The sequence below is a fragment of the Nelumbo lutea genome, chromosome 4 (assembly GCF_056320005.1).
Source record: "Nelumbo lutea isolate HS-2025 chromosome 4, American lotus-T2T, whole genome shotgun sequence".
In the NCBI taxonomy this organism is placed as follows: Eukaryota; Viridiplantae; Streptophyta; class Magnoliopsida; order Proteales; family Nelumbonaceae; genus Nelumbo; species Nelumbo lutea.
This window is the reverse complement of record NC_142687.1, coordinates 23,839,729-23,867,572: the sequence shown is the minus strand read 5'-3', so window position 1 is coordinate 23,867,572 and position 27,844 is coordinate 23,839,729. Positions and strand designations below refer to the sequence as shown.

Sequence of the window (27,844 nt, the reverse complement as noted above, 5' to 3'; positions counted from 1 at the left end):
TTCTTGGATTCGGTGGATTCGATTTTTAACAAAAGGGTAATTTTGTAATCTATGTTTTCTCCCGCTCACTGAATTTGCTATTATTTTTAAAACATCACCGAAATTGTCAGTTGACCAAACTTGGTCAATTTTTTTGCAAAATACCCTTTGGTAATTTGGTGACCAACCAAAACCTTTCGTATGATGGCATACTTTCCGAAACACAATCAAAACGCAAATCGGCAAATGCACAAAAGCCCCATCAGTCAAGGATCTCTTCAAACTGTCAAGTAGGAAAAACGGGAGGTAGCCACAAACATAATCAATCATTTGGGAGTAGGAATTTTTACGTATTAAGCCAATCAATTTACAATTCTGCGAGATAACCCTTCTTCTAAATCCTCAAGAGAACCATATAATCTATAATTAAGCCCCAAAATCTCTATTGATAGATCAGACTATCGTACAGTCTTTCCCGAGCAGAAAGGTAGACTCACATGGCATGTATGGTAACACCAGTCTCATATAAAATGCTATTTGGAAGATGACTCAGCTTCGGGACATCAGATTCTTGAACAAGAATATTCCAAGGCCCCCAATAGCCAATGTTAAAATAAGAGGAACTCCAAAAAATTCAGCATCCTCCACCCTGCTCCTCCGGATTGCTCTTCCTTGGCGGTTGTGCTCGCTCAAGTTCTCATGAAGGATATTGCTGAGGTTGTCTAACTGATGCATGATTTGGCGCTGTCCTCGAGCAATAGCTAGGATCTGTTTATGAGAGTGCATTACCATAATCAGGATCAGAGTTAGAGATTGAATCAAATTATTTGATAAGATGGACTAAGAAGATATCTTATTAGCATTCAGATACGATGTCTAAAGCAATTAGATCCATAATTTTTTGTGGGAATTGGGAGTACACAATTTCACCAGAACATTAAGACCCCGGATAGATTGGAGGCCTTATTAAGGTAAAATACTATTTAACAACCTTTAAATCTCGGGCTGACAGGCATGAGAACGCAGGCTCAAGTCTAAAAACAGCCACTTTGTGCAAGAAGATTTTGAGCTTAGGTTCTACTCCCTATACAGTCTTTACAGATTGCATTTTGAATATACAATATATTTATATTGTCAAATAACTCCAAGAAAATTTAAACATGGAACATTAGATGTCACTTGATCCTTTTCCAAATTCGAATAATGGAACATTATTCTTTTTATCTTATGACTAATGATGATGATGCTTGTTAATTTGAATTTATGCATAATTTTTGGGATATGAGATTTCAATTTTTGTGTAGCAGGTTTTTAATTTGTTAATTTAATATCTTAAGCATGCACTATATATAATAGTGGCCTATGCAGAACTTGGGATATGAGATTAAGTCTATGTATTTTTCTTGTTTCATGAATTTTTGTGAAATGGCACCATGCTTTTCAGTATGGCAAGCACCATGTCAATAGTAGGCCCCATCTCCATAGTGGCACAATTGCCATTAACTTCATTGCTCTAAGTGCATGAATCGGTATTTGAGTTCCATGTATACCCACAAGAAGCTGAAGAAATGGGTATTTTATCTCCTCTAGAAACTTAAAAGATAAACAAAGAAGATTTAAGATTTTTCATGGTACCTCTTCCATTAGCGGGGATTCCTTGGTCAATTGGGAAGAAGATGAGGAATTGGGTAGTATGGAACCAGTCAAGGGACCATTACTTAAACTAGACACAAAGAGTGAAGTGGGCCCAGAGCCATTGCAAGCTTCAGCTTGCAGAGACAAGTTTTGTTGGCTGGCAGAAACCTTCCTGACAGTAAACTTGGAATTCAACTCTTCAATCCGAGATGTGAACTCATCCATTCTCTCATGTAGTGTAGAAATTTGTTCAGAGAGTTGTGTAATGACACCCTAGTACAATCCAAAGAAAAATTAATGAGAAAAGCTAACAATAAATAAATCAATTGTAGCCATTAAGTACAAGTTTCTTCAGCTATTCATGAACTTACCTGATTCACTAGTGTTGCAGGTGATTCTGGGCCTCTTCCTTCAATCCTACTATTGACAGCAAGCCTTGTTAGCTTGGATAGATTCTTGTCCCCATGCGTCGAATATGAATGTGACATACCACTGCTCAAAATACATAATATATGTATTATGAATTTGAGTATTTCAGTCACCAAGCCTTTTGGTAGGAATTATTAAGAACTTAGAAAACAGGAGTTAGATAGAGTAAATAAAATAATCACTCAGCTTTTATACAACCAAAGCAGATTTCTAATTAAACTGACCAAGTGTATTAAACATTTACTGGGTCACAAGCATAACAACTAAACCCACAGTTTTAGAATGAAACAATAGTGTTATTTAATTGTTGGTTCAGCACAAACAAATAACCAGCCAGGAATCCAAACAATTTTCTGTTTCAGGGATTGAAGGATATTTAACAATAGTATTGTTAATGTAGTTGGTTCAGCACAAACAAATGGTGTTCTATCGGTCACAAGCACAATAACTAAACACACAGCTTCAGAATGCAACAAAGTGTTCCCAATGAAATTGGTTAAGCATTAATAAAGACCAACCAGGAATCCAAACATTTTTCTGTTTCAGGGTTTGAAGGATATTTATTTGTTCTTCTATCCTGTTTCAGTAAACTTCTTATTTCTTATCATCTAAAAATATGGAAGCATATACATAACATGAATTCTCCAGCTCGTTGGTCACAAAGAAATAACAAGGGAAGACCCTTAAAGCCCACTATAGAGGAACAAACACTCTAATTAAGGAACTACCTATCAATGGGGGGGGGTCACAGGAAAACCCACCTAATGAAGTAGGAAATTGTTCGTAAATCTAGGGAGTAGGATGGATAGGGATAGAAGTACTGCTTTTGTTTGGTGACTGGCGATTACCATGGAAAAGGGATAGATAGGTTATGGCATAAGGTCATTGTGAGTATTCATGGTGCTATCTCGTGCCTCTTGTGAAGCCCTAGGAAATCTATTCATGAGATTCTCCCTACTTTTATTAGTCTTATTAGGAATGATGTAGGGTGCAGTAAAAGAATTCTCTTTTAGGAGGACCTTTGGTTAGGTATTCCCTCTTAAGAACCAGTTTCCCTTGATTTACACATTGTCTTCTTATAAGAAAGAACCCTTTTCTAAACTTTGGTCTGCCTCCACTTTTAGGTTGGATTGGGATTGGGTCTTAGGATTGAGAATTCCACTCTTTGATTGACTTATTGGCTAAGTTTAGTTCCACTTGTTTGCATCCCCAAATGGATGATAGTAGGATTTGGTCACTCTCCTGCAGGGTTCTTTTCTTGTGCTTGATTCTTTAATTTCCTTGCTTAGCCTAGCGGTTTGGGGGCAGTTTCCCAGTGAAAGAGATCTGGAGTAGACCTGTCTCACCTCCCACCTAGGATAAGGCCATTGGGAAGTCTTTCTTGGAAAGATAAACACCTATGATATGCTCCAAACAAGAAGGCCCAATAAATGCCTTTCTACTCACATATGCATTCTTTGCAAAACAAGCTGCAAGACCATTCCCCATTTACTAATCTCACATATTTTGTAAATTGTGTTTGGATGTATTACTGTTCTCTCTTTGGTTACAGATGGGATCCTCCTAAAAATGTGCCTTGCCTTTTTAGTCCCAAATTGCTAAGACAACTTAAGAAGAAAGGAAGAATCATAAAGAGGACAGCTAGAGAAGCTATAATATGGATTATTTGGAAGGAAAGAAATGAGAGGATCTTCAAGGTTCGTACAAGACCAAAGTGGATATAGTGCACAGAATGGTCTTGCAGCTTGAAGAGAGGAGGCAAACTCTTCAACAGTTAGAGACACAATCATAATGAAGTGCAAGCCTCCAAACAATAGAGTGAAGCTGACTTTTGGTGGAATTTCACTAGGCAATCCTGGACCCTTGGGAATTGGGGATGTGTTTAGGGATGCATGTGGCATGGTATTAGCAATCTACTCGGACCCTAAGAATAGCTAAATAACTTGGTTTTCAACAAATGGAGGTGGAAGGGGACTCAAGAGTATGTCTTTTCTTGCATGAGCAGCAACAGCTCAGGTCCTTGGGTCTATAGGCAAACTCTAAGGGAGATTGGAATCTAGCTAAAAATCTGGGAGAAACTTTTAGATGGTTCAAGATATCTGTAAATGGGTTGGCTGATTCATTGGCGAAGCAAGGGTTCATAGGGAACAAATGTTTTGGGAAGACTGTAATTTGGATTATTGTAATCCATAGGGTGGTTGGGAATGATTTCCCTGCACTGCACTGTAATGTTAATTTAATTGAACCAATGAAAATTCTGTTACTCATAAAAAAAAGGTCCCTAAAAGCCAAAATAAGCTTATTTGGCCAACCACTTGTATCAAGTAATGGTCCAAGCATGATTGATAGGGTCCATAAGTAGTAATACACTACCTTTTCAGGTGCTTCTTTCTCATAGCAACCCTATCTGCTGAGGCTCGAGAAAGTGCCTCTTTGGGGCTTGAAACCAGATCCTCATCTATGCTAAGCTTTGTTTTCAAATCATCTGGTAGTGCCTGTTAAACAGATCAGATCAGTAACTATCCAAAGCATGAAAAGCCATAACCAGTTCGAAAGATAATTTGAGAGATGATGCCATACCATAACTTCATTAACAAGCTTTTCCAACTGAATCTGTTCTATGTAAGTGCGAGGAACGTATGAACCTTCCAAGCCTAGCTGCTCTGCTATATGTCTTATAAACAATCGCTCTCTTCCTTGCACCTTTTTACCAGAACCAGGAAAAGTTTTTAGTCCATAGTTCACTATAACTTACATATCCTAGCATGGAGAACTTTAGATGAAAATGATGAATAACTGAAAAAAGTAATCAATCGTTAATTAACTAGAATATTAAAACATCAACTCTCTTAAAGGGTAACATAAGGTCTCTGCTAGGTTTAACCATAAAGAGCAACTGCAGTTGTGTACACATGATAGCATAAAAGATAGGTCCACTGAGGAAACCTGCATCAAAAGGCATAATTGCATAATCAATTGGCCTTTTTCTCTTCAACAGGTAGCCATATCTAACTAACTCTCCAACCAAAGTGTAAAAGTTAAAGCCATCCAACTATTCTAATATCATTTCTCAACAAAGGAGATTTTTTATGCACGCCACTGCTACATGAACACCAGCATGGTTTTCAGTTCTCTCCGATTCACAAGACAGAATCAGATTTCTCCTTTTTTTTTAGTTTTTTGCAACAAAATTCTCTTAAAATACATTTTTCTACCCAGTGAAGTAATCAATGAGTCACTCACCTGAAGAATTCTTCTTGTTCCTACTACCAATATAATGCTACTATGCTCCCATTATCACAAACCAATATCTCATTTCATTATATATTAATTTAAAAATCTTCCCATTTTAGACCTAGTAACCCAAGTTTCATAGTTACATTGAAAAGTAGCCAACAAACTAGAAGCAATGTTCCAGACTTCCAGTAACTGCAAGCAGTTTGATAATCCTTGATATAGTAGATAGGACTTAGTATACTTGGTCAAAGATAGACTGTAAATTTATCATATTAAGCATTAATCAAAACTATATGACCTCTCCAACCAAAGGCATCAATTAAGTGCCTGCAGAAATAGCACATTGCTTTTCCCCAGACACACAATGGCACAAGCATTTCAATCAAAGAGGCAAACTGTAAGTGAATATGAAGGAACAGAAAACAGCATTTCATATGTGCATCAAATTCAAAACATGAATGGTTTGAAGTCCTTGGGTTCCAATTTTCAAACTGCATCAATGTAGATGAATGGTATCTAAATGATGTAATACCTGCACATAGTGACGATTTAGCTGTTCTAACCAATCAATTTTCACACAGACCCTATCATCAGAGAAGACATGGCTGCTTCGCTTCAGGATGGCTGCTATCGTGTACCCCAAGGCCATCAGACCACCAAGAAGCCGCACACTGACTTCAAAAGTTATCCTTGGCGATATAATAAATGGACTATCTGTGACCCATTCCTGAGATCAACAATAATGAACCAAAGAGATGAGCCTTTGCTCATCAAATTCACTGGTGAAAAAGAATTCCAAAATACGGAAAATTGAAAATGACAAGAAAAAGTGATACTCGAGCTTAAAAAAGCATACCAACATATCTAAACTTGGTTTAAAGTGGTCACACAACTCATTCCTAAATTACTACCATGCTATCTACAAGAAAAGTGAATATACTACTGACCCAACTAAGAATCTATATTTCTATACAGCTTTGACCATATGCATGCCCATAACCACTGCAAATATTTCAATCTTGCTTTGTTGTTTAAATATCGACCCTATTGTACAAGGAGATTCCACAGATAATTATCCCAAATCATATGTCATCTTGACAAAAATGGTTGTCATTGCCTAATTTAATAATTAAGATTTATTGGAAATATTATGATGAATTTCAAATTTGAGAGAACAGTTGAAAGATACAAACTGGAGATTTTGCAGAGAAGGGAGAGAGAGAGAGAGAGAGAGAGAGTAGTAGACATAATAAAGGTCATGTACGAAGTATATTCCATTATAAACGGTTGCTGTGAAGGAGAAATGATTGTTGGTAGGACACAATCCAAATTTTCCTTTCACATACTTCCAATTGATATATCAAATGAATTTGTCTAAGGATATATACCCATGGATAAGCATGAACTACTATTTTTTTGGGGATAAGCATGAACTGCTATTGAAATATGAATTGTTTAATGAAAAACATCTACATTACATGCATGCAGCATGCATTTTGTCCTACAAAAATTATTTGCACATGATCCTTATTTTAAGTTTTCTAAATTATTTGTACTTTTTGTAAATACTGTAAAATTCTTGATTACCATATTATGATTTACTTAAAATTTTACATGTAATTCCTATATTACTTGTAGATGTGATATCATATTGACTTACATGAGGCCAAAATGTCTAACAACTGGTACCTGAATGTGCAAGAATGACTACTAGATGTGGTAAGGGTGTATGGCTCTCATTCCCATCATTCCTTCCCTGAGTGCCTTCAAAGTTGATAAGTTTAATTGTAAAAATAAAAATCATCTATATGACAAGTGTTTGTAAGGATAAACGAAGTTCCTGTTCTGTGGGTGGTCAAGGCTGGGGGTTGGGGAGTGTTGATGTTGAAGGGCAGGCGTGTCTGTGGTGATCAGATTGTAGCTGGTTCTGGTGTATTATACTGTTATGAAAACCTAGAAACACAGATTCAAATGACACAAGAAAATGAAGTAAAAAAACAGAGATAAAGAGAAGCAAGAAAATGGAGCAGACACAGATTTACATGGTTTGGCTTATAACCTACGTCCACAGGCAAAGGCAGAGCATAAATCCACTATAGAAATCAGAAATGGAGATTACAGAGTTATTCAACACCTCTCTCACAAAAACTCTAAACCCCAATAAACTCAACTTCTACACGAAGCCAAAGATTCATAAAAGAGAGCCCCCCCCCCCCCCCACAAACAACATAACATAACGTATTCAGGTGGACCCATAAGCTGAATATCGATTGGAAGCAGCCCAAGCCCTACTCTTCCACCACTAGGTATGTAAATGGATCGAACCACTTATAGCAGGCTACATGGTTGGGATGCTGGAATTTCTAGAAGGGCATCTAGTGCTTCACCTTGGAAAACAATCCAGAAGCGTCTTCCACATTTCCTCAATCATGTCAAGTTTGATCTTAATTCAGGTAACAAAATTCAATTTTGGGAAGACTTGAGGGTGGGTGAAGCTCCCTCAAAGGATTCACTTCCTTCCTGTTTGCCCTCTCTTCTTTTAAATGCAAACCAATATCTGAGTTTTTATTCCCCTCTTCTGTTTCTGGTTTTGGGTGGATTCTAGACTTTTGTAGAAATGTGAGGGACTCTGAATTGGGCTTGTTTCAAATCACCTACATATTCTTGATGGGGTTTTCCCTGACACTAGTAAACAGGACTTTTCATCCTTCTGGAGCATCCCAAGCCCTACTCTTCCACCAGTAGGGTGTTTGTCTGAACCACTTCCAGATTACGTGGTTCGGCTTATAGCCTGCAATTCTTTTTTTTCATTGTGGGGATTATTGGAGTGGCATATGGTCTAGTGATGGGTGGGGTGTTATCAGTTTTCAGTTGTGGGAATGAGTGTTTTTTATTGCCTGGAACGCTGGATTTTAGAATCTAGCTGTGCCTTAAGACTTCCCCCTTTCTTTGAAAGGTAAAATATAAACTATACTAAATAGGAAGAGGATCCCTCAAAAAAAAACTATTACACATACAAAAAGAGAACTGACATGATTAATTGGAGCAGATTGTATATACTCCCATGTAAACCCTTATTTACATATAAAGTTATAAACCCATTCAATCAATATATATATATATATTGTCCCACATAATCTGCTCCCATTGATTGGTAAATGCTAAATGGTTATGTTTGAGGCCTAAAAACTCCCTACTCAGGTTCCTTGTATATCTGAGACAATTAGATCATCTTTCTTTTAGTTTTTCCCTGCCCTTCTTCCTATTGTGTATATTTCTTGTATACATTTCATTCTCTGTTAATAAAATTATTATATGTATTGTCCAAAGGTGTGGTAATTATTGGAGTGGCATGTTTATGCATATGTAATGTGTGGCCCAAAGATATATGTATGTATATCTATCATCAAACTTGACTTGCCAACAATGTTTTTTAATGTAATGTATGACAATATTCGATTAAATACATTTCACCCACCAACTCCTGGAACTATTTACTAAGTTCTACCCAAACTAGTACCTTACAGAAAGTGATGTTTCTCGTCATCTATTTGAAGCTAGATTTTAAATGTACTAGCAGAAAAGGCCTGTAAGAACCAAAAAAAAAATTAAAGGAAAATACCACTACAAGCCAGGATCATAGGTCATCAAGTGCACTGATTGTCTCCTTAGCTTCTGTCAGTAAGGATGGCAAATAGCATGTGCAAAATGACAGCCTATATAAAATTATAAACTAGTTCAAAAGTTCCTTTCCTGATTGGTTGGGGCCTGTGGAAGGAGAGAAGCAGGAGGACCTCTGATAGCTTCCCTCATTCTCTTCCTAGGATATATGCTCTGATATTACCTATTTTCTTGCAGTGGCAAAATGACTCTTTTCGGGGGTGGGGGGGCATGGAGGGTGGAAATTGTACTCCTGTGATTCCCGTCCTGTGTAGTTCTCAGGGGTCCAGTCCCTCCTTTGTACTTGTACACCCTTTTGTGTACCTCTCCTTTCTCTAATAAAATTAGTTAACTTTTTTCAAAAAAAAAAAGGGGGTGGAAATTGAAAAGTATTTGGTAGGGAAATTTCTTCCATTGCTCTTTTGTACTTTGTTTATATTACATATAATGTACTTCCATTAGTTATAAAAAATATATATATAATTATATGCAAGCAGATGAGGACACCATTTGTGAACCAAAAAAAAAATCTCAATAAAAGAAGCTAAATTGCCTCCAAAGCAAACCTCAAACATAAGATTGTACTTTCCATCCCTGTTCCTCATCCTCAGATATGATTGACATGCTTCTGGATCTTCACCTGGTGGTAGAAGATATATATCATATGTCTCCTCCATAGTTTCTTTATGGTCTTCAGAAATAACAGACTTAATTTGATCAAATGTCACAGCCCTGGGTGACTACAATAATAGAAAGCACTCAGTCCTAGATGATGAAAATTATAGAATATCACTGAAATCGGTTAAGCCACATCTTACTGGTAACAAACATTTAATTTTGAAGAAATAAAATAGAATCCAACCTTTAAAATGTAAGTGGGGTTCTGGAATCCTGTGAATGGGTTGAACTTGTTGATAATTTTTATATGGGCTGTTTGGAGATCTGGCTCAATAAAAGCCTTGTACATCGGATACACCTGTTCAGAACAATGGATCTATTAATGTAAAAGCTTCCAATACCTAATTTCTGGTCATGACAGCCAAAACTTTCTAAAGAAAAATATCTAACATGGGATAAGTGAAAGAACCGTTTCAGAGATCTGCTGGATAATTTCTTCTGGTTCTTGTCCAGCACGTTGTATGTCTCGTAAAACCCGTTTTACAAGGTCAAAGTGAACTCCACCTGTAACAGATACACGAAGGTCCAAAAAAGGCCGCAATCTTTCACTCAAAGCATAAATTCCTTCAATGATCACAATACGGGAGCTTGGGACTTCAATTGTCCTGTTGAGAATATGAGCAAAAATGTGGATTAAGAATTAAGTGTTGAATTAAGGAGCTCCGATAATCTTTCTTTTTTAGGGGGCATGGGGCAAGCATATCTCAGGAAAGTCATCAACAAAGCATAATGCAAAAAAAGCAAACAATTAACTACTAACAGATGTACTTTTCCTTGAAAAGTAAAATAACACAATGATGTGTGCATTGATGCATGCATGTCAGTATTACAATGAAAGAAAAAGAGAATCCTTAGGGCGAAAGTTTTAATCGAAGAATCGGAATGATCTAGCTCGTTAGCAGATACATGACCTTTTACTGGTTGGTGGACTGGTACTAATTCAATATAAATAGCTTTAGTTCTACTTATTTGACTAAAAAATGTTTCCCCAAAATAGTTCAGCACATAAAACATCCAGGTGGCATAAATAATCTCTTGTAAACAGAGATAGAAAAAACATATGTAAATTTATAGTCATTTAAACACACACACAAATAATATGCATTACACAGAAAACCTAACCAAGTAGAGCTTCTTTCTAAGCAACTTCACTGCAAATCAGGGTCTCTCATTCCCAAATGGCCAAAACCCTCCATATTTAAAAGCTTTTATTCTACGAGTAAATAAGTAAATTTTCCAACCTGTATCCTGTACGGCTGCTAGACTTGAAATCATAAACTGGCACCTGAACGGGCTTCCCTTCTTTCAAACCATGGATATTATCAAGTAATGTGTCATAGTCAGTCAAGCGTGGGTCTGTTTCAAAGTTCAAACAATATAACCATTAGATGTCTATTATGTCCCACTAATATATTTTCTGTCATTAGCCTACTTTAAGAAATGTTGCATTTCTTTCCAATAAAACAAGAAAATCCAACAAAAAAGACTGAGACCATTTCATCTTCTGGATTTGAAATAAGATAAAGTTTCATAATATCACACAAACATGCTCCCTCCCCAGAACAATCTAGAAGACATTTCTCAGATGGTGGCTTATGAGATATTCATGAAATCACATAACAGTCTCATGGCTATATAACCAAATTTGGCAAACTAAAATAGACAACAAAGCCATTATCTTCATGAGAACAATGTGAGCAGGGAAAAATAAATAAATAGAAGTGGACAGAGTATTTGTCCAATTCCTAAGTAAACAGGTTTCCATCATCATTTGCTGCCCTACCTAAGCAGAATTTTCTGCACAAGTGTACCTCTAAGCTATTCTATCTAGGGTCATATCTTATTGTAATGGATAACGAATTTAGGAGTTTGTCGTCATCACCAAAAACATAGTTCTTCTGGGTTACAAAAATCATTTTTTGTCATTCGATCTATTCAGAGCCAATTTAAACATGAATTTTTTTGAACCTTTGCTCGAGTCTCACTGGCCATGGTAACTCCATAAGGGCGCTTGCAAGGATTGGGATTGGAAAAAAATGCCTGACTATAGAGACACCTTGGTGGAAGGAGATTCCAGGGTAGCAGTCAGCTAGTTTTAAGAACAATAACAATGTTTAATGGCATTACAGGCACACCATGAGAGAGATAAGATAAAAAGCAATAGAACTTGGACCAACATTCACATGGGTCATTAAATCAGACCATAATCCTGCATATACAATAGCAAGACAAAGAACTTGATAGAAATTTGTTGTTTTGAGGAGTTTTTCCTCTGGAAGTCTATATAAAAGTGATTTTTTTTATTGTGGGTTAGGTAGTTGGTGTTAGCCTAAATAAAATGAGGGTTACTTGGCACACTTGTACTATGATTCATTCTTTCTAAGAGATCAATAAAGTTCTCTGTTACCAACCAAGGAAAAAAAAACTTTTCTCGTCCAATTCTCTGACCAGAAAGAGAGACCTCAAATAGACAAGATAACCTAAGAAGGTAGAAAAACATCTTGACAAATAACAAACAGAAAACCAAACAACCACTAAATGTTCCAATACAAAGGACAAGCTCTAGACAAGCTAACCACACAGCACAATCATGTCAAAAGATGCTCTACCCATGTACTGAAGAAACAACTGGCTTCTTCAGGACCACATTAATTGATCATTTCTTCATATGGCACACTGCCTAGTGGCGAACTGCCTGGTGGAGAACTGCCTGGGGGCGAACTGCCTGGTGGAGAACTGCCTGGTGGAGAGCTACCTAGTGACGAACTGCCTGGTGGAGAGCTACCTGGTGGAGAACTCCTTACTAGGCGGCCTGTGACTTAGAGAATGGTAGAGCCCCCTGGTGCAGCGCAACCCGACTGCCCTCAGCATGAGGTGGTCTTCTTTCCTTTGTAGGCGGTGGGAGCTGAGGGACCTGCGAGAACTCCATTTTTTCCTCCTCTTTGTAGGTGACGGGAGCTGAGGGACCTGCGAGAACTCCATCTTTTCCTCCTCTTTGTAGGCGGCGAGAGCTGAGGGACCTGCGAGAACTCCATTTTTTACTCCTCTTTGTATGTGGCGGGAGCTGAGGGACCTGCGAGAACTGAATCAGAGGACCCGGGGGTATTTTCCCGGCAGGGGCTCTCCGACGCTTAAGTTAGCACTCTGATTGTAGAGAGCTTTGAAGATAATATTGGAGAAACGAAAGAGCTAGAGAGCAGGGATTACCTCCACATTTTTTCCCTCCTCTTCCCTTTGGGGGGTGAGGTCTTTATATATCGGAGTCCTCGCGGGTTAGGTGGGTGAAAAGCTTCCAAACGGTAAGACTCGTCACATCCCGTCAGAACCAGGGTACGGTGGTGAACTCCTCGAGGTCGTCAGGCTGGCGCTTGTGTCAGGCGGCCAGGTCGGCGCCTGGGCCAGGTTGTCAGGGCAGCGCCTGCGTCAGTCGGTGGTCGGTGTCTGGGCCAGGTTGTCAGGTCGGCGCCCATGTCAGTCGACGGGTCAGTGTCTAGGCCAGGTCGTCAGGCAGGAGATCTTCCTGCGATACGCCAAACTACTCCTGTACCGAGCTTCTCTACAAGTGACGAGCTGCCTAGGGCGAGCTGCTTATGGCGAGCTGCCCATGGCGAGCTGCCTATGGCAAGCTGCCTATGGCGAGTTGCTGCCTATGCCTGTGGCGAGCTGCCTATGGCGAGCTACTACCTATGCCTGTGGCAAGCTGCCTATGGCGAGCTGCTGCCTATGCCTGTGGCGAGCTGCCTATGGCGAGCCGCTGCCTATGCCTGTGGCGAGCTGCCTGTGGCGAGCCGCTGCCTGGAGGCCATACTTAGTTGGCACGAGGTGCCATGTGTCACAATTTCACTGGAGGGCCAAATCTGCCCTCATCAGTAACAATTAGAAATAAACTTCTGTATCATCATCCATGGATCTTTTATTCATACTTGTTCAATTGGAAATGTTGATCCAACTCCAACTCAAAAAAGAATTATGCTTCCTAATAACCCAAATTTTCATTTTATAATTGACCACTGGATATGCAAATCACAAGAATTTATGTTCTTCCCCAAATTGTAATTGAGGGGTAAAGGATTTAGTCCTTTAAAAGAAATATAGTTTTTTGTTAGAATATGAATCAAGCTGAAACATTTCTTAACTTTTAAGTTGACCTCTTGCTTGTATTTGTATTCTTAAGTTGAAACAATTCCTAGGAAGCTTTAGGCTTGGATTTTTGGTCCTTAGGCTGGGCAGGGCCCAAGAATTCAGGCTTTTTTTTAATTTTTGGTCGGGCCCGGGCCTAGCCCTTACGTAGCCCGAACCCAACCCAAACCCAGTCCAACTATACACATTCATACATACATATGTATATATGTAAATTTTTGCATACATATTTACATATATACATACATGTTTTACCAAAAAAAATACATATATGTATACATAATTGCATAAATGCATACATACATGTATAATTTTAGAGCTGGTCCATTGACCAACCAGAGCCCAGCCCGGGCCCAAGCTCAACCCAAGTGCATCAAATTACAATGCAGGATGGGCTCAGGTTGGGAAAATCAGGCCCAACCTCGGGCTTAGGCCTTAAGCCCAAATTTCGGGGTTGAGACTGGGTTGACCATAAACCCGACCCAACCCGCCTGACTTGCACCCCTAGGAAGCTTAACATGGTTAAAATGGATATCAACATAGAATCTACTTTTACCTTTTTCTTTTTTGATAACCAATGCCTAGTCTATATTTTCTTAAGAAAGAGAATTTATCAAAAGAAGTCTAAACACTTTAAAAAAAGGAAACAACAGATTTCTCAACAATATATAAATGTCCATAAGAAAGTTTCTGTTTTAAAAAATAGTAAATAGCAGTATAAAATACCGATTCTATTTAAAGGGTTATATAAAGGAGTCCAATACCAAAATGAATGGAAAGAAAATTTTACCATCAAAGTTTCCATCAACAATACGACTTGAATCATTGTAGTTGTCCATCGATATGACAGCAATGCTGGGCATAAAATTGAGTACCTTCTCAGTGAACACAGTCTTCCCAGCCCCAGAGGGGCCCGCTACACCCACCAATATTATCCCATTATTTTTTTGGGCCAACAATTGGCATGCTCGGATTACGATAAAGAAACCCTTCTCAAATGATAGTGAATCCTGTATTGGGACAATCTCGTAACGGTCACAGTCCTTTCTCTTTACCAATTGGACTTGATCTCTTAAAAGGCCTGGTCTTCTCTGAGGTGATTCAGCACCAGAAACATCTAGAGCCATTTGAAAACTGATATATAGCTGGTTCCCTGTAATGATTAAAAAAAATGTAAAATACTTTAGACAAAATGGGTTTAACAGAATAAGAATCAAAAGTAATTAAATTGGAGATCCATAGCATATAGACTTAAATAAACCTAACAAATAAAGAATTTACAATTAAAAAAAAGGAAGAAAACCCTGATACAAGCTTTGAAAAAGATATTGGATAAAATTAATTAAGCAAATTATAAATCAGAAAACTGCAACTTAAAGGTTAAATGTTGCAATGAAGCGGAAAAAAAAACAATTAAGCTAAAGGCTTGACGTCATCTATCAAGCCTACTAAACTTTTTAGGGAATACAGTAGATTTCCACATATCTTCTTCATATGCATGCTTCACTTAGAAGTCAATATGTTAGACAGGCTCATATATCTCTAATGTCATTTGTTGTCCCTCTGATGTCCTTCACTTTATTCCCTCCTTAAAACATCCGAAGTTGGTCAAGCAAAATAAGTGGTGCAGCTATTCGAATTTGTTAGGTTTACACAGCATAAAAGGCCGTTACAGATTATTGGTCCCAGTTATCTGGGTCTTCAGATGGGTAGACTGGATAGAGTCCTAACCTTTGGCATTTCTTTTGCAGAAAGTGGCCGCTCTCACACTCGAATCCACATTCTCACAGCCATTGGTACCAGGGGAACTAAGAAAATATGCCAGTTCTGAATTCTGATATGGTTAAATCAGTGGATCACAGACCATGACACCACTATTGAATTAGATATAATATCATATCCATGATTGATAGGGTTAGTGGTCTCTTGATTCTAACATGATGAAAGAGAAATGGCAATTCGCTAATATTTGATTGCAGAAATCACTAGCATCCATACAGCACTTTCTTTTTCAACCTCCTTATAGTGTGCATGTCTCCTTTTATAACGGTGACTCAATATGTCTTTATTGCGGTACTCACCCATCATCCATCAAGTACATAGACAGGTTAGCATTGCTTGGGATAACTCCTTCAGAGATCTTCTCATTTTACCATTCCAAAAGAAGTCATATGTATACTTGTCTATTACTGGAAACCGAATTTGTAGACCAGTAAATATAACATATAATAAACGAAACTGTAAAGATGTTGTAGGCCTACTCCTCCTCTGCAACAAAATGAAGACAATTCCTCTTACTTTGATCCAATTATATTGCTTTTGTCAAGTCAAGATTTGAGAAAATATATAGATATAGATATGTGTGATCACTAAGCAGGAAGAACACAATCTTAAACAGGTAATCATACAATTCCCATGCTGAATATCCAACACTTACGAGGTTCAACCGTCAAAGCATACAAAAATTAAATAATATGTGAAAAATCGAAGACCAGAGAAGCATAAGGATGGGGAAAAGATACGATCTTCACCAACTGAACTTTTGCAAGTCTCCAAACATGTAGGATCAGAACCACCAATGTCTCACAATCACACTCGTTGTGGTTGCTCATTTGCATATAAAAGGAGTGGAACCAATTAAATAACAAAAAATGCTTTCAAGAAAATATAAATAACTCCCATCATCAAACTAATAGAACATGTTGCTTGTCGACCAAAAAAAAGGCAGAAAAATAAATAAATACAAGCACCTCACAAAAACAACAAAGTATCACTTACCCAGAGAGTAAAGTGACAGAAACAACAAACCCAGAAAAAATAAAAATAAATAATTGAATATGATGACGGTGATACTCACCAAGTTCGAATACGCGGATCAAAAAACTCACCCAGAGCTCGGATGGGTTGTCTTCTTTCTCAAGATAGAGTATAAATTGATAGAGGACAGACTGATTTTTGAGCAATTCTTCGGGCAATTTGGATTCTTGGGACTCTGTTTAGTGTCTTACAATAACAGGAACTCTGTCAGTGTGTTACAACTTACAAGAACGGTCGAGTCTCGAGACAGGAAGACCGCTATAAAGAAGCTAAGAGAGACTTCTGTGAATCAAATGAAATGGGGTTGTAAGGAGCGAGGGTAGGGCAGTCGGGCTGAGATATATGATGCACGAAAGAGAGTGTGATGACTGTCACTGTGAGTTTGTAACTTGGGAGCTTACATTACATATCCAAATTCTTTATAGGTCAGAATTTTTAATAGACCATGACTTCTTTTATAAGTTTGGTAGATCATAACTTGGTCTAATAGACCGTAACGTGAACATTATATGTATCTTAACATGATTTTGTCTCCGGCTCATCTCATCCGGATTGGCAGTATTGCACATGGGTGAGAGATGGGTGAGGCGAGAGTTACGTAGTCAAATGAATTCATCATAAATCGCCCATGTGAATTTTGTAACTTTGTGCCTATAATGATTTGATCTTATATATCATGTATATTTTGAGTCATGGCCCTGTAACCGCGTAAATCATATGGTTCTTAATCTTCTAGGTTCATGTATATATCTTCTTAAGTTGATTAAATAAATAATCCAAATGGGAAAATCATCATGGTGAAGGAAGATATGATTGACTTGTTAGGCAGCATAAGGTTGGTTAAAACACTACTCAATCCATTGTTTGTTTGGTTTAAAGCCAAATCATTTCATTTTGAGCATGACTACAATCTCTTTTTTTGGGGGGCAAAATACAAAAATCTCCCTTGAAAATTCTGACAATCATAAAAACATTTTCTATAGGTTTATTTTAACAAAAATCTTTCTTGAATTAACCAAGGGAGATTTATTTATTGTTCATTTATGTTATCAATAGAAATGTGGCTTTGTTGGACACTTTTGGTCAAAGTTAATCTTACCTTTTCCTAATTTTATTCTATAAACTTTTCATTTATCTCTAGAAAAAATAATAAATAGATTTGTTCATGTATAGCTTAAAGCCTTAAAACTTAAATCTTAAATCTGGCTGTTTTCAGGAGGTGTAGTTCCTTTCTCCTCTCCTTTGATTCTTGATCTATCACCTTATTACTGTTCATATTGTATCCTTTAGTATATAATTTTTTTATCTATCAAAAAAAAATTTGTTCATTTATGCTAAAACATTCATGTAACTAATTCTTTAACATTTTATACAGGCAGCGGATTGAAGACAAACACCACATGCTGAACAGCCTCTCGGGTTTAATTGGTCTGGATATGCAGTAATTTAGCTCCATTAATTACTTGATTCAGCTATCTTATTTCAAACCTCCCATGGTTGCTTGTTAAACATGTTACTTGCTTTTTTTAATTATAAAATGCTTTTACTTCCTATTCAATGAATCGTGTATTTAATCCAATTATTAAAAATAAATAAAGGTTGTTAATCATGTCATTTAATTGACCATGAATGTTTTGACTGCAAGATATGACGGAAGAATCATATAATTACAACTTTTTTAGGGAGAATATATATTTTCATTTAATTTACCACTTTTTTTGTCATTCTAAGATAATAGAAATGTCCAAAATATCAAATATATTGGCACCCACGGACTGATATTCATTAATTAGTTTCCAAGGTCACCAATATCTAAATAAGAGGAATCAGTTTATCTCAATTATTTGGGAGTTTAAAGTGATATAACAGGTTCCTTGTCAAATTAGCAAACAAAAATAAATAAATATAAGAATTTAGATTAAAGTAAACTTTGGTTGGGTACCAAAAGTATGAAAAGTATTGATACTTAACCTTGCTCCGGAATTCAGACTCATTTAAGAAGGATTATTTTTCTGGTACATTGCTTCAGCCTTGTTACCTGATATTCATTAATCACACACACTCAATGAAGCTAGATTTAGTTATTGACTTGCTACATAGGATAAACAAATTAAAGGTCAATGAAAGAACCGACTACCGATTATGTAGGGCTGTTCATAAGAAGACCCAACCTGAGTCAGCCTGGTTTTCATTAGCACCGGTCGGTCTCCGCTTGTATAAATTTATAAATCAATGGTTTGGGTCAGTTTTGGTTTTCTTGTGTAAAAATCGAAATTGACCCGAACCGAACCGATTTAGTTCCTACTTAACTAAAAATTGAAATATCTGAAAATATATATTCCAATATCTATATCTAAAAAATATATATTATGAAATATGTTAGATATATATTTTCAGAAAATATATATTCTAGTTTTAAAATATATATATATATATATATATATATATATATATATTCCAAAAATATATATATATCTAAAATATATATTTCAATTTTAAATATATTTCTAGAAAACTAGGTGGCCATGGGGGGCATGGATGAACTTAAAGCCAAAACCGACCCAACCCGACTCAAACCGACCAGGTCAGTTTCGATTTCCATCTCAGATAACCCGACCAGGTCGGATCGGTTGAAAAAACCTCAATAAACCAACCCAACCCAACCCCTAAACAGCCCTACGATTATGATTATGCATGTGAAACTTCTTGGTAGGAGAGCTTTCAGTTGACCCATTTTACTATCCAACAATGAGAATGGATCAGTAGAAACAACGATATGGGTCATAAGTAGAAATTTGGTACGTTGAAATTTCATCTCTCAAAAACTTGTCTTCATAAGCAAAACTTTTTCTGTCATTTGACAAAGGAACCCCTCTTGTCATCACTCATTGACCAAATATTGAATAATTTGACAAATTATTTTGTTGGTTGAATTTCCTGGCCAATGAATATTAATAAACAAGAACCTAGCTAGGGTCTCACACATCCATCAATGAGAATGTTCTCTTCTGAACCAACTTTGTCGTGTGTGCAAAGGTTGTCAATCCGTAAACTCATCGCCTTCCTTGTTTGAAACTAAAGGGGTTTGATTTTGATCCATCGGTCCATTATTTAAATTCTCTTATTCAAATGACTATTTTGGTTGTTCAAATTTTCAAAGTTGGGACTTGGGAGAGATTTGTTAGGTTCATGAACCAATCAAAATCTTTTTTACTTTGTTGTGCACTACATTATTGGACATCTTATTGGAGGTTTGAGTCTTTGTTCGTTGCAGAGACAGAGACGGGACCTTGGAAAGACGGAAGGGGACCCTCGAAACGATTTGGAAAGATTGAGACACTATTGAAGAGACCGAGAATCTTATTCTTAGTGGTGGATCGGGAATTTTAACCACTGACCATAGAAAATGCCTCATCTCTAGATGTCTCTCCATCTCTGATAAGTGTATCAATCTTTTTTTTTTTTTTTTTTAATTCTTCTAGATGCCGCTCCACTCTGGTCAGTAGATGTAGATCAATCGTTTTGTTCTTTTTATTTTAACCCCCAAACTTTATTTTGGTAGATGTCTCTCTATCACATTGCTACCCGAAAAAAATAAGTGATGGTCTTTTTTTATTTTACTAATTTCTAGATGGTGAGTGTCTACATCTTTTAGCTTTAAATGTAAACCCACCATGACTCTATATCTCCCCACTTGCCGTGCAGCATGGGGCAAGTGTCTCTTCAATTCGCCACTAAAATATATACAATAAGGTTTCTTAATTAAGAGATCATTTGGAAAATCTTTTTTGAAATATTTTTTAGAGTTTTAACAATCAATCTCCAATGTCCAAAGATAATACTGAAATTCTAATCCGGTTCAGGGTTTCAAGAAAATTCACATTGCATGTACCTCAAGTCTCATCCTGACAGTTGAGACAAGCCATCCCAACCAACTTGGCAGCATACCAGTCTCAGCCTTGGCAAGATAAATCTTCACAGATCTATCAAACGGTTGTGAAGATTCTAAACTAACACAAGTCTTATACGTGTCAAGTTTAAGGGTATTACACAGAAACGCACCGCAATAACATGAATCAAATATGTACTTTATTCATTTACAATAAATATCATAATGTACATTTTGATTAGAGCTAAGGGCATACATTGCCTAACATATGGAACCAGGGCCCACCATAAAAGTGTGACGTAGCTATTATGTATGAGATGTATGGTGGTATGGTGTTAGAACAAATTTTGTTGGCACAAGATCTACGCTCGGCCTGTTCTAGTACAACTATACAAATTACTCACCCAATCAATAGCTTCCTCGTACTTCATTTAATTGGTTTGGTGTCTCTCCAATATGTTAATAAGCTAGTTAGTAAGGTCTACTGCCTCTTACACTTGGGTCGGGGGGGTTATGGTTTTGGAGGATAGGCTACCTCTGTTGTGTAGCCCTTCAAAGAAAAAAAAAGGTTTGGCACCTCATTAATCTTAATTAATGCTGATATCCCCTTTAAACACAGTTTCTACATGGCCTAAACCATTACTAAAAAGCTAAACATATGGATGGCACAACCGGTCGTACTTCTTCAAGTATTGGTTTAATAATTTGAGATTATCTTGGACAATTTGGCTATGCTTGATAAGGGTGAGAACAAAAAACCGAAAAATCAAATTGAAAATCTGGTTAACTGATTGATTCAGTTTCAATTTGATATTTTAAAAAAATTGAAGGTACTGGTTTGGTTTTGGTTAACTAATATAGAAAATTGATGGTTAACCAAACCGACCGGTATACATATAATTTTATATATATTTATGTATAATACATTGTTTATATTTTATATGTATTATAAATTAATGAATATGCATTATATACCTATAATATATAATATATTATTTATTATTTAAATTATAATATTATTATATATTATAAATATAAAAAATCAAAAATTTGACAAACCAAACCAATGGTTAACTGATCAATTTCGATTCAGTTTCGGTTACTAAAGTAGTGCATTTCTTGAAGGTCCAATATGCGTGATTAAGTTAGGGGTGATGGACCTTCGTGTCAAGTGTGATGCTGAGACCTAAGATAATTGTTATCTTCATATGTGTAGGACTAAGGATAGCTACCACATACTCGGCTGGGCCCACTCAGAATTTTCTATTGAACATGATTTTGTTAGGAAATTGTGAATTTGCCTTTATTTTATGTGCAGCCAAATGGAGTTTTAGTAATTCAAATTCTGACATATTTGAAGCTCTTGCTACTGGCTTACTAATATTCATAGGATTCATTTGGTTTGCACGAATACAGGTTTAGAATTGGAATTGGAATTGGAATAGGTCATTCTGATTCCAATTGTTTGGTTGAACAGAATTGGAAACTCATTCTCATTCTTGGTGGAATGACATTCTCCCATTTAAGGGAAGGGCCATTCCCTCCCTCACTCCAGGTGGAATGAAATTTGATATCATATTTGTTCTTCATAAAACATGCCACACCAACTTCATAGCGCATCACAACCATGAATTGAGAACATCTCCTATATTTGATGTTATCATTCACGGGAAGATGTTTTTAATGCATGGCTGCGATGAACAATGAATTTGGTATGAGGCACTCATTGTATGAGCAAATCCGAATTCATAAAATCAAATTCCAACTTATTTCAATTCCTATCTAAACCAAACAAACAATGGGAATAGATCATTCCAATTCCACTTCCGTTTGTTTTTTATTATGATTTCGATTCCCATTACAAACCAAATGAACCCTTATTCTATTCCACTCAGTCATCTCACAACCCTAATTAATTTGGGTGTGGTCTCTAATGTTGCAAGTTACAAAATACAAAATAGGGAAAATTCTTGATTAATACCCTATATTTTGGGTTTAGTGTCACTTTGGTCATTGAACTTTAAAATACAATAGTTCAATACCCAAACTGTCAAAATGTGACAATCCATTACCTATCGTTAATCAACAACTAACATGTCATTAAGTGACATTTAAAAATGTCACAAATACCCTTCGAGTGTCATTTAATTTTCTTTATCAACTATCTAAACATTAACAAAAAATTAATAATCCAAAATCCTTGCTTCTTCCATTCAAGAATATCGGGGTTACATTGAATAGGCATTTTTATGATACCAACTTTCTTGAATAGAAGAGGCACGGATTTGGGACTATAATTTTGTTATCAATATTTGGATGGTTGATAAAGAAAATTAACTATTATCTGTTATTAATAGTTAATTAATAACAGATAATTTATTATTATATTTTGAAAGTTCAATACTGAATTATCACATTTTAAAGTCCGAAGACGAAAGTGATACTAAACCCAAAACCCAAAATAGAGGATACTAATGGAAATTTTCCCTACAAAACCATAAATCTGACTTGGCGCGTATTGGACTCGACGGAGAAATCATTAAAGTCCAAACGCAGACGATCTCCAACTCCAAATTCACACCCCTACGAGTCTCTGACACTTCACACACCCTAAGTCGGTTGCCCTTGTGCTTGCTTGCGGGTGGTTCGCTTCTTATTTTCCGTCCTCCCTTCTTTGTCAGTTTCAGACTCGTACTCCTTTCTCTAAACAAATAAGGGAGAAGAAGAAGAAACTAAACTTGTTGTTTCTTCGCTTCTCTCTTCTCTTATCATTAGCAGATTACCATTAAAATACTTTTCTGAGGTCGAAGATACTACCAATGGCGACGCCTTCGCATGTTCTGGCTGTCAAGTCTCTGAACAAGTCCCCCGGACGTAAGCGTTTTGTGGTACGCACTCTAAGCTGTACTCTGTTTTCCTTCCTTTCAGATTTGAACTGTCCCACGGTGTTGTTTCATTATTGGATGTTTATTTTTACTTGTTTCTGGCCACTGAATGTTCACAATTCGGGTTTCGACTTGCTTCTCCAGTTCAAGACTTTCTCCCAACGAGTGGAAGAAATCGACATAAACGTCTACCGAAGTCTCGACCCATTGAAATCGGAGCCTTCCAAAGGGTCTTCTTTTTTCAGAGACTGCCTTGTAGAATGGCGGGTATGGTTTATTTATCACATGCTCTCTCTCTCTCTCTCTCTAATTATAATATTTGTTTTCGTGATAACTAGTGGTGATGAAATAATTTTTGCGACAGCAAGGTGGAAACCCAAAAGCTTTTAATTGACATAGAAACTTAAGTAGCTAATGTTGCTTAGTTATTCCTATCAATTAGTTGTGAGTAACGAATAACAATACTGCAAAAGCAAAGTGGTCATAGTGATACCTTCCAAGCAGTTGCTATTGTGGGCATCGGCAAAGAAAAGGGGGACCCTTCTAGAGTGCTCGTGTGGCTGGATAGTACGAGCCACTAAGATAATACAATTATAACATGATATTAGTTTTGCTGACTAAGTTGATCACAAGACTGGAATTGAATGTGGCTTGGTATAAAAAGGAAATAATTGTTTGGGCCTATTTGGAAGGTTGTGCTGCAACATTTCTGGCTGCTGTCTGTTGAGGACATTAACATCAGAGGGAAGTTGGGTTACATATAGAGTCATTGCATCCAGTGCCAGCATTTCCAAGCAGATTTTCTATGGGTTTGCATGCTAGATCTATCCGTGGTATTAGGGCACAATCTTGTTTAGCTACCTAAGAGGGCTAGAATGACCCTTAGGAAGTGTTTTACCAGAGACAAGCTAATAAATAGAGATCTATAGGTATAGTGCTGGACAATTAAGGCTGTGTGTTGTGCCCCTGTGAGCTGGTATCTGCCAATCATCCATTTTTGCATTGTGATTTTTCATCCATAATTTGGTTTACAGCCTTGAACACATTTGGCTGGAATGGGTGCTTCCCACAATCAACTCTGGTGAAGCTGGTAGATGTCAGGATTAAGTAAAAGGGGAAAAATTGTTTGGAATTTGACACCAATGGCTGTATTGTGGTGCATATGGGAAGAAAGGAATGCTTGATTGTTTGATTACATCAGATCAAGTGATTTGGTGGTGATGGCAGCAACTAAAGGAAAGTTATGTTCACGGTTGTATGTGAATAAGCTAATAAGGAGTTCAAAAGCATAGGCCATAGCAGTTTTTTTTTTGGATAAGGATATCATACTGGTGTTATATGGTTGCTTGGGTGATACAGATATTCTGTTATGTTTCAGTTCACATCTGTTGTGATTTCCCAATCTCATTTGATAGTCAATACAATACATTATATTACCTTTTTCAAAAAAAAGAGAGCAAAAAATTAAATCATGATGGTAGGGCAAGAAGAAATGGCTGAGTAATTGGCTGAAGAAAAGGGGTGCAGTATTGTCAAACTCCCAACCATCTATTTGAGGCTGCTTGTTGGTGCCAAAGTCAATTCCAAGAAAATTTGGGTTACCATTATAGGAAGATTTGACAAAAGATTGGCATCATGGAAGGTAAGGTATTTGTCAAAAGCTGGAAAACTTACACTAAGCAAGAGTGACCTTTATTCTTGTTTAAGTTGCCTTCTTCAGTGGCAATACTCCTAGAAAGGAGAATGAGAACATTCCGATGGGCTGGTTGGAAAGACAGCTACAAATTCCACTTGGTGAACGGAGCAAAGTCTGCACATCCAAGAAATGTGGTGGACTGGCGATAAGGAACCTTAAGAAAGCAAACAAAACTCTCCTAGGAAAATGGTGTTGGTGTTATAACAAGAAACAGTCAACCTATTGGAGAAAGATAATCACAAACAAATATGGGTCCAATAGTAGGGAATGGTACCCATATTCTGCTTTCTCTCCCTTGTGCAATTTGGAAAGCCATCCAAACAATTTACTCTGATTTCTATACAGCAATCAAGTAAAAAAATGGGTAAAGGTAACAAAGTGCAGTTCTGAACTGATAAATGGACAGCAGCAGATTCATCTTTAGCTGAACTTCTCCCCTCCTTTATTAATTTGGTTCTCAACAAGGAAGCCACAATAAAAGAAAGCTATAGGTGAGAATGGAGTATGATGGGGGCCTATATTCAGAAGAAATTTAAATGATTGGGAAATTTCTCCAATTACAGAGCTGTTAGCCTGTTAGGCATGGTGCTGAATATTCAATCATATGTCTTGGCAGATTTTCAAAGGGTATGGGTTTGGGAAAAATCAGGAGAATTTTCTGTCCAATCCTTGTATAAGCTCTTATCTCAGCAGCAATATGAGACCCCTTTCCCTGGTCAAGAATCTGGTGTAAATATATACCTTTCAAAGTAGCTTTCCTAGTTTAGACTGCTACCCTTGGTAAGCGATTACTGCTGATAAATTGATTTGGATAGGTATGAACCGGATCGGTGACAATTGCAGCCTTTGTGTGACTTGTCACTGAGTCTTCAGATCATCTTTTTATCCTCTGAAGTTTCACTCATCAGCTGTGGAATATGGCTTCAGATCATCTTTTTATCATCTGCAAGTATGTCAACCTGGCTCCTTAATTCAGCTATTCCAAGGATGGGGGCTTCAGGGTTTAAATAGAAGAGGGGGAACTCTGTGGAGTACAATACCTGCTGCAATCATTTGGGTCATGTGAAGGAAAGGGACCAGAGAATATTTGAAAATAAGCAGAACATTGATATAGTAAAGAAGAATATCAAAGGCACCTTATGTTCATGGCTAGGTATTTCGATTTTTTGTTAGCACTTTTTTGTACAGTCCAATGTATGGCTCCTCAATGTACTCATATATATATATGTAGTTTACCTTAATACAATATAATACTTTCTTAAAAAAAGTGAAATAACTTCAGTTCTGGTTTCTGGTCTTACATTATATTGCCAAATTGGTCATATAGAACGTGTTGAAGGATTGTTTAACTCATGTTTTTTTATACAAGGAGAATATTGATTTTTTAATACCTATTTATGGGGCTTCATGGGTGTTGATATTCTGTTCATTCTTTATTATAATATGATTCTCCCTCTTTGTTCTATCTTCTATTTCTATGTGAGTTCTCCATCTTTCCAAGTATCATACTCTTCTTCAGCGGTGGTGCCTGAATTTTCTACAATCTCATGTTGTAGAACCTTCTTCTACAATCTTACTCTTCTACTTAAACAGCTAATAGTCTACCTTAGCCAATTTACCAGCTCAAGCAAAAATTTTCATTGTCCCATGTCTACAGGTAGATGAAGTACTACTCAAGGTTAAAAAATCACAATGTTTCCGTCTGTATTGGTGAATATGTATTATTCCCGCGATATCCCGATATGTTGAGTGCTACAAATCCAATAGTATCGTTTCTTTTTGTCTGTATCAAATCGATATGGGCCCCTATTGGGTCATTTCGGGCCTGTATCAACTGAGTTACTGATACAGGATCAACATGGGCCATTTTTTTGAGTGTATTGGATGGTACATCTAAGATTAGCTTATATCTATCACTAGTAACCCCAATAATTACTTTATTTCTCTAATAACTCCTACATTTAAGACAACTTGCCCTGAATAACTCCTATAACTCCTAATCCCCTATAATTACTCCCGTAATTACTCCTTTTCTCTCTTAATTAATTATTACATTTAAGACAATATTCAAATTCAAATTTAATTTGACCTGCCATTAAAGAAATATTTAAATTCGAAGTTGACTTGCCATTAAACCAACCTGTTTAAAACTACAAATAGGAGATAAGAAGAATTGAACCTTGGTAATTTGATTGTAATAACCATAAACAAACCACTATGCCATATTCTAATTGTTGATAATTTTTTTTTGATCAGAAACGATAACTTAATTAGATAATATTTAATATAATACACTCTCACCACCCAAGATAAGGGTGTTGACCCTTAGAAGAATGTTTTCAAATTACAGAACAGCACAAAACAAGTTTTCCCTGAAAGTTCATTGCTTTGCCAGGGTGTCGGCTAATCCATTTGCTGATCTCCTTGTCCACCTGAACTGTACCCCAACCTCCCTTGCTAAGCAAGTTACTTCCCTCAAGAGTTGATGATGTACCTAGACCCCCAAGTTGTATGACTGCATCCACCCAGTTAATAATTTAGAGTCCCCTTTTGCCTCAATCTGGTGTAGGCCCAATTGCTTAGCCATCCTTAAGACTTGGAGCCGGGCCAAAATTTCTGCTCTGAAAGAGTGTCCAACACCTATTGGACTAGAATACAGTGCAATCAATCTGTCCTCCCTATCTTTGAAAGCTCCTCCCACTCCGGAGGGACCTGGGTTGCCTAAAGAGCTTCCATCAAAATTCAGCTTCACCCATTGTTGTGGAGGAGGGATCCATTGATCCTTTATCACAGACTATA

The 27,844-nt window shown here is 37.0% G+C and overlaps 2 protein-coding genes across 9 annotated transcripts in view; one reads left to right on the top strand and one right to left on the bottom strand.

Annotated features, from left to right (window-relative positions):
* Positions 1-298: 298 nt before the first annotated feature.
* Positions 299-17,003, bottom strand: LOC148854639 (inorganic pyrophosphatase TTM2-like). Of its 7 annotated transcripts, none has more exons than XM_088984757.1 (12): positions 16,616-17,003; positions 14,549-14,911; positions 10,860-10,974; positions 10,028-10,223; positions 9,803-9,916; positions 9,507-9,680; positions 5,813-6,007; positions 4,624-4,746; positions 4,417-4,538; positions 1,986-2,106; positions 1,615-1,887; positions 299-747 (listed from the first exon to the last, which is right to left on the bottom strand). In XM_088984757.1, the coding sequence occupies exons 2-12, from the start codon at positions 14,883-14,885 to the stop codon at positions 529-531; spliced, it is 1,989 nt and encodes a 662-aa protein (XP_088840883.1). In that variant the 5' UTR covers positions 14,886-14,911; positions 16,616-17,003; the 3' UTR covers positions 299-528. The 7 variants fall into 7 exon arrangements, with proteins under 7 accessions (XP_088840883.1, XP_088840884.1, XP_088840882.1 ...); XM_088984758.1 differs by having other exon boundaries at positions 16,647-16,998; XM_088984756.1 differs by lacking the exon at positions 16,616-17,003 and adding an exon at positions 15,840-15,957.
* A 6,096-nt stretch (positions 17,004-23,099) lies between these two features.
* The window catches only part of LOC148854638 (ARM repeat superfamily protein), a 91,754-nt gene continuing 87,009 nt past the window's right edge, over positions 23,100-27,844 (top strand). For both annotated transcript variants that reach the window (XM_088941477.1, XM_088941476.1), the window contains exons 1-2: positions 23,100-23,352; positions 23,494-23,616. In XM_088941477.1, the coding sequence (XP_088797603.1) occupies positions 23,284-23,352; positions 23,494-23,616 (192 nt within the window). In that variant the 5' untranslated portion in view covers positions 23,100-23,283. The remainder of the gene's footprint in view (positions 23,353-23,493; positions 23,617-27,844) is intronic.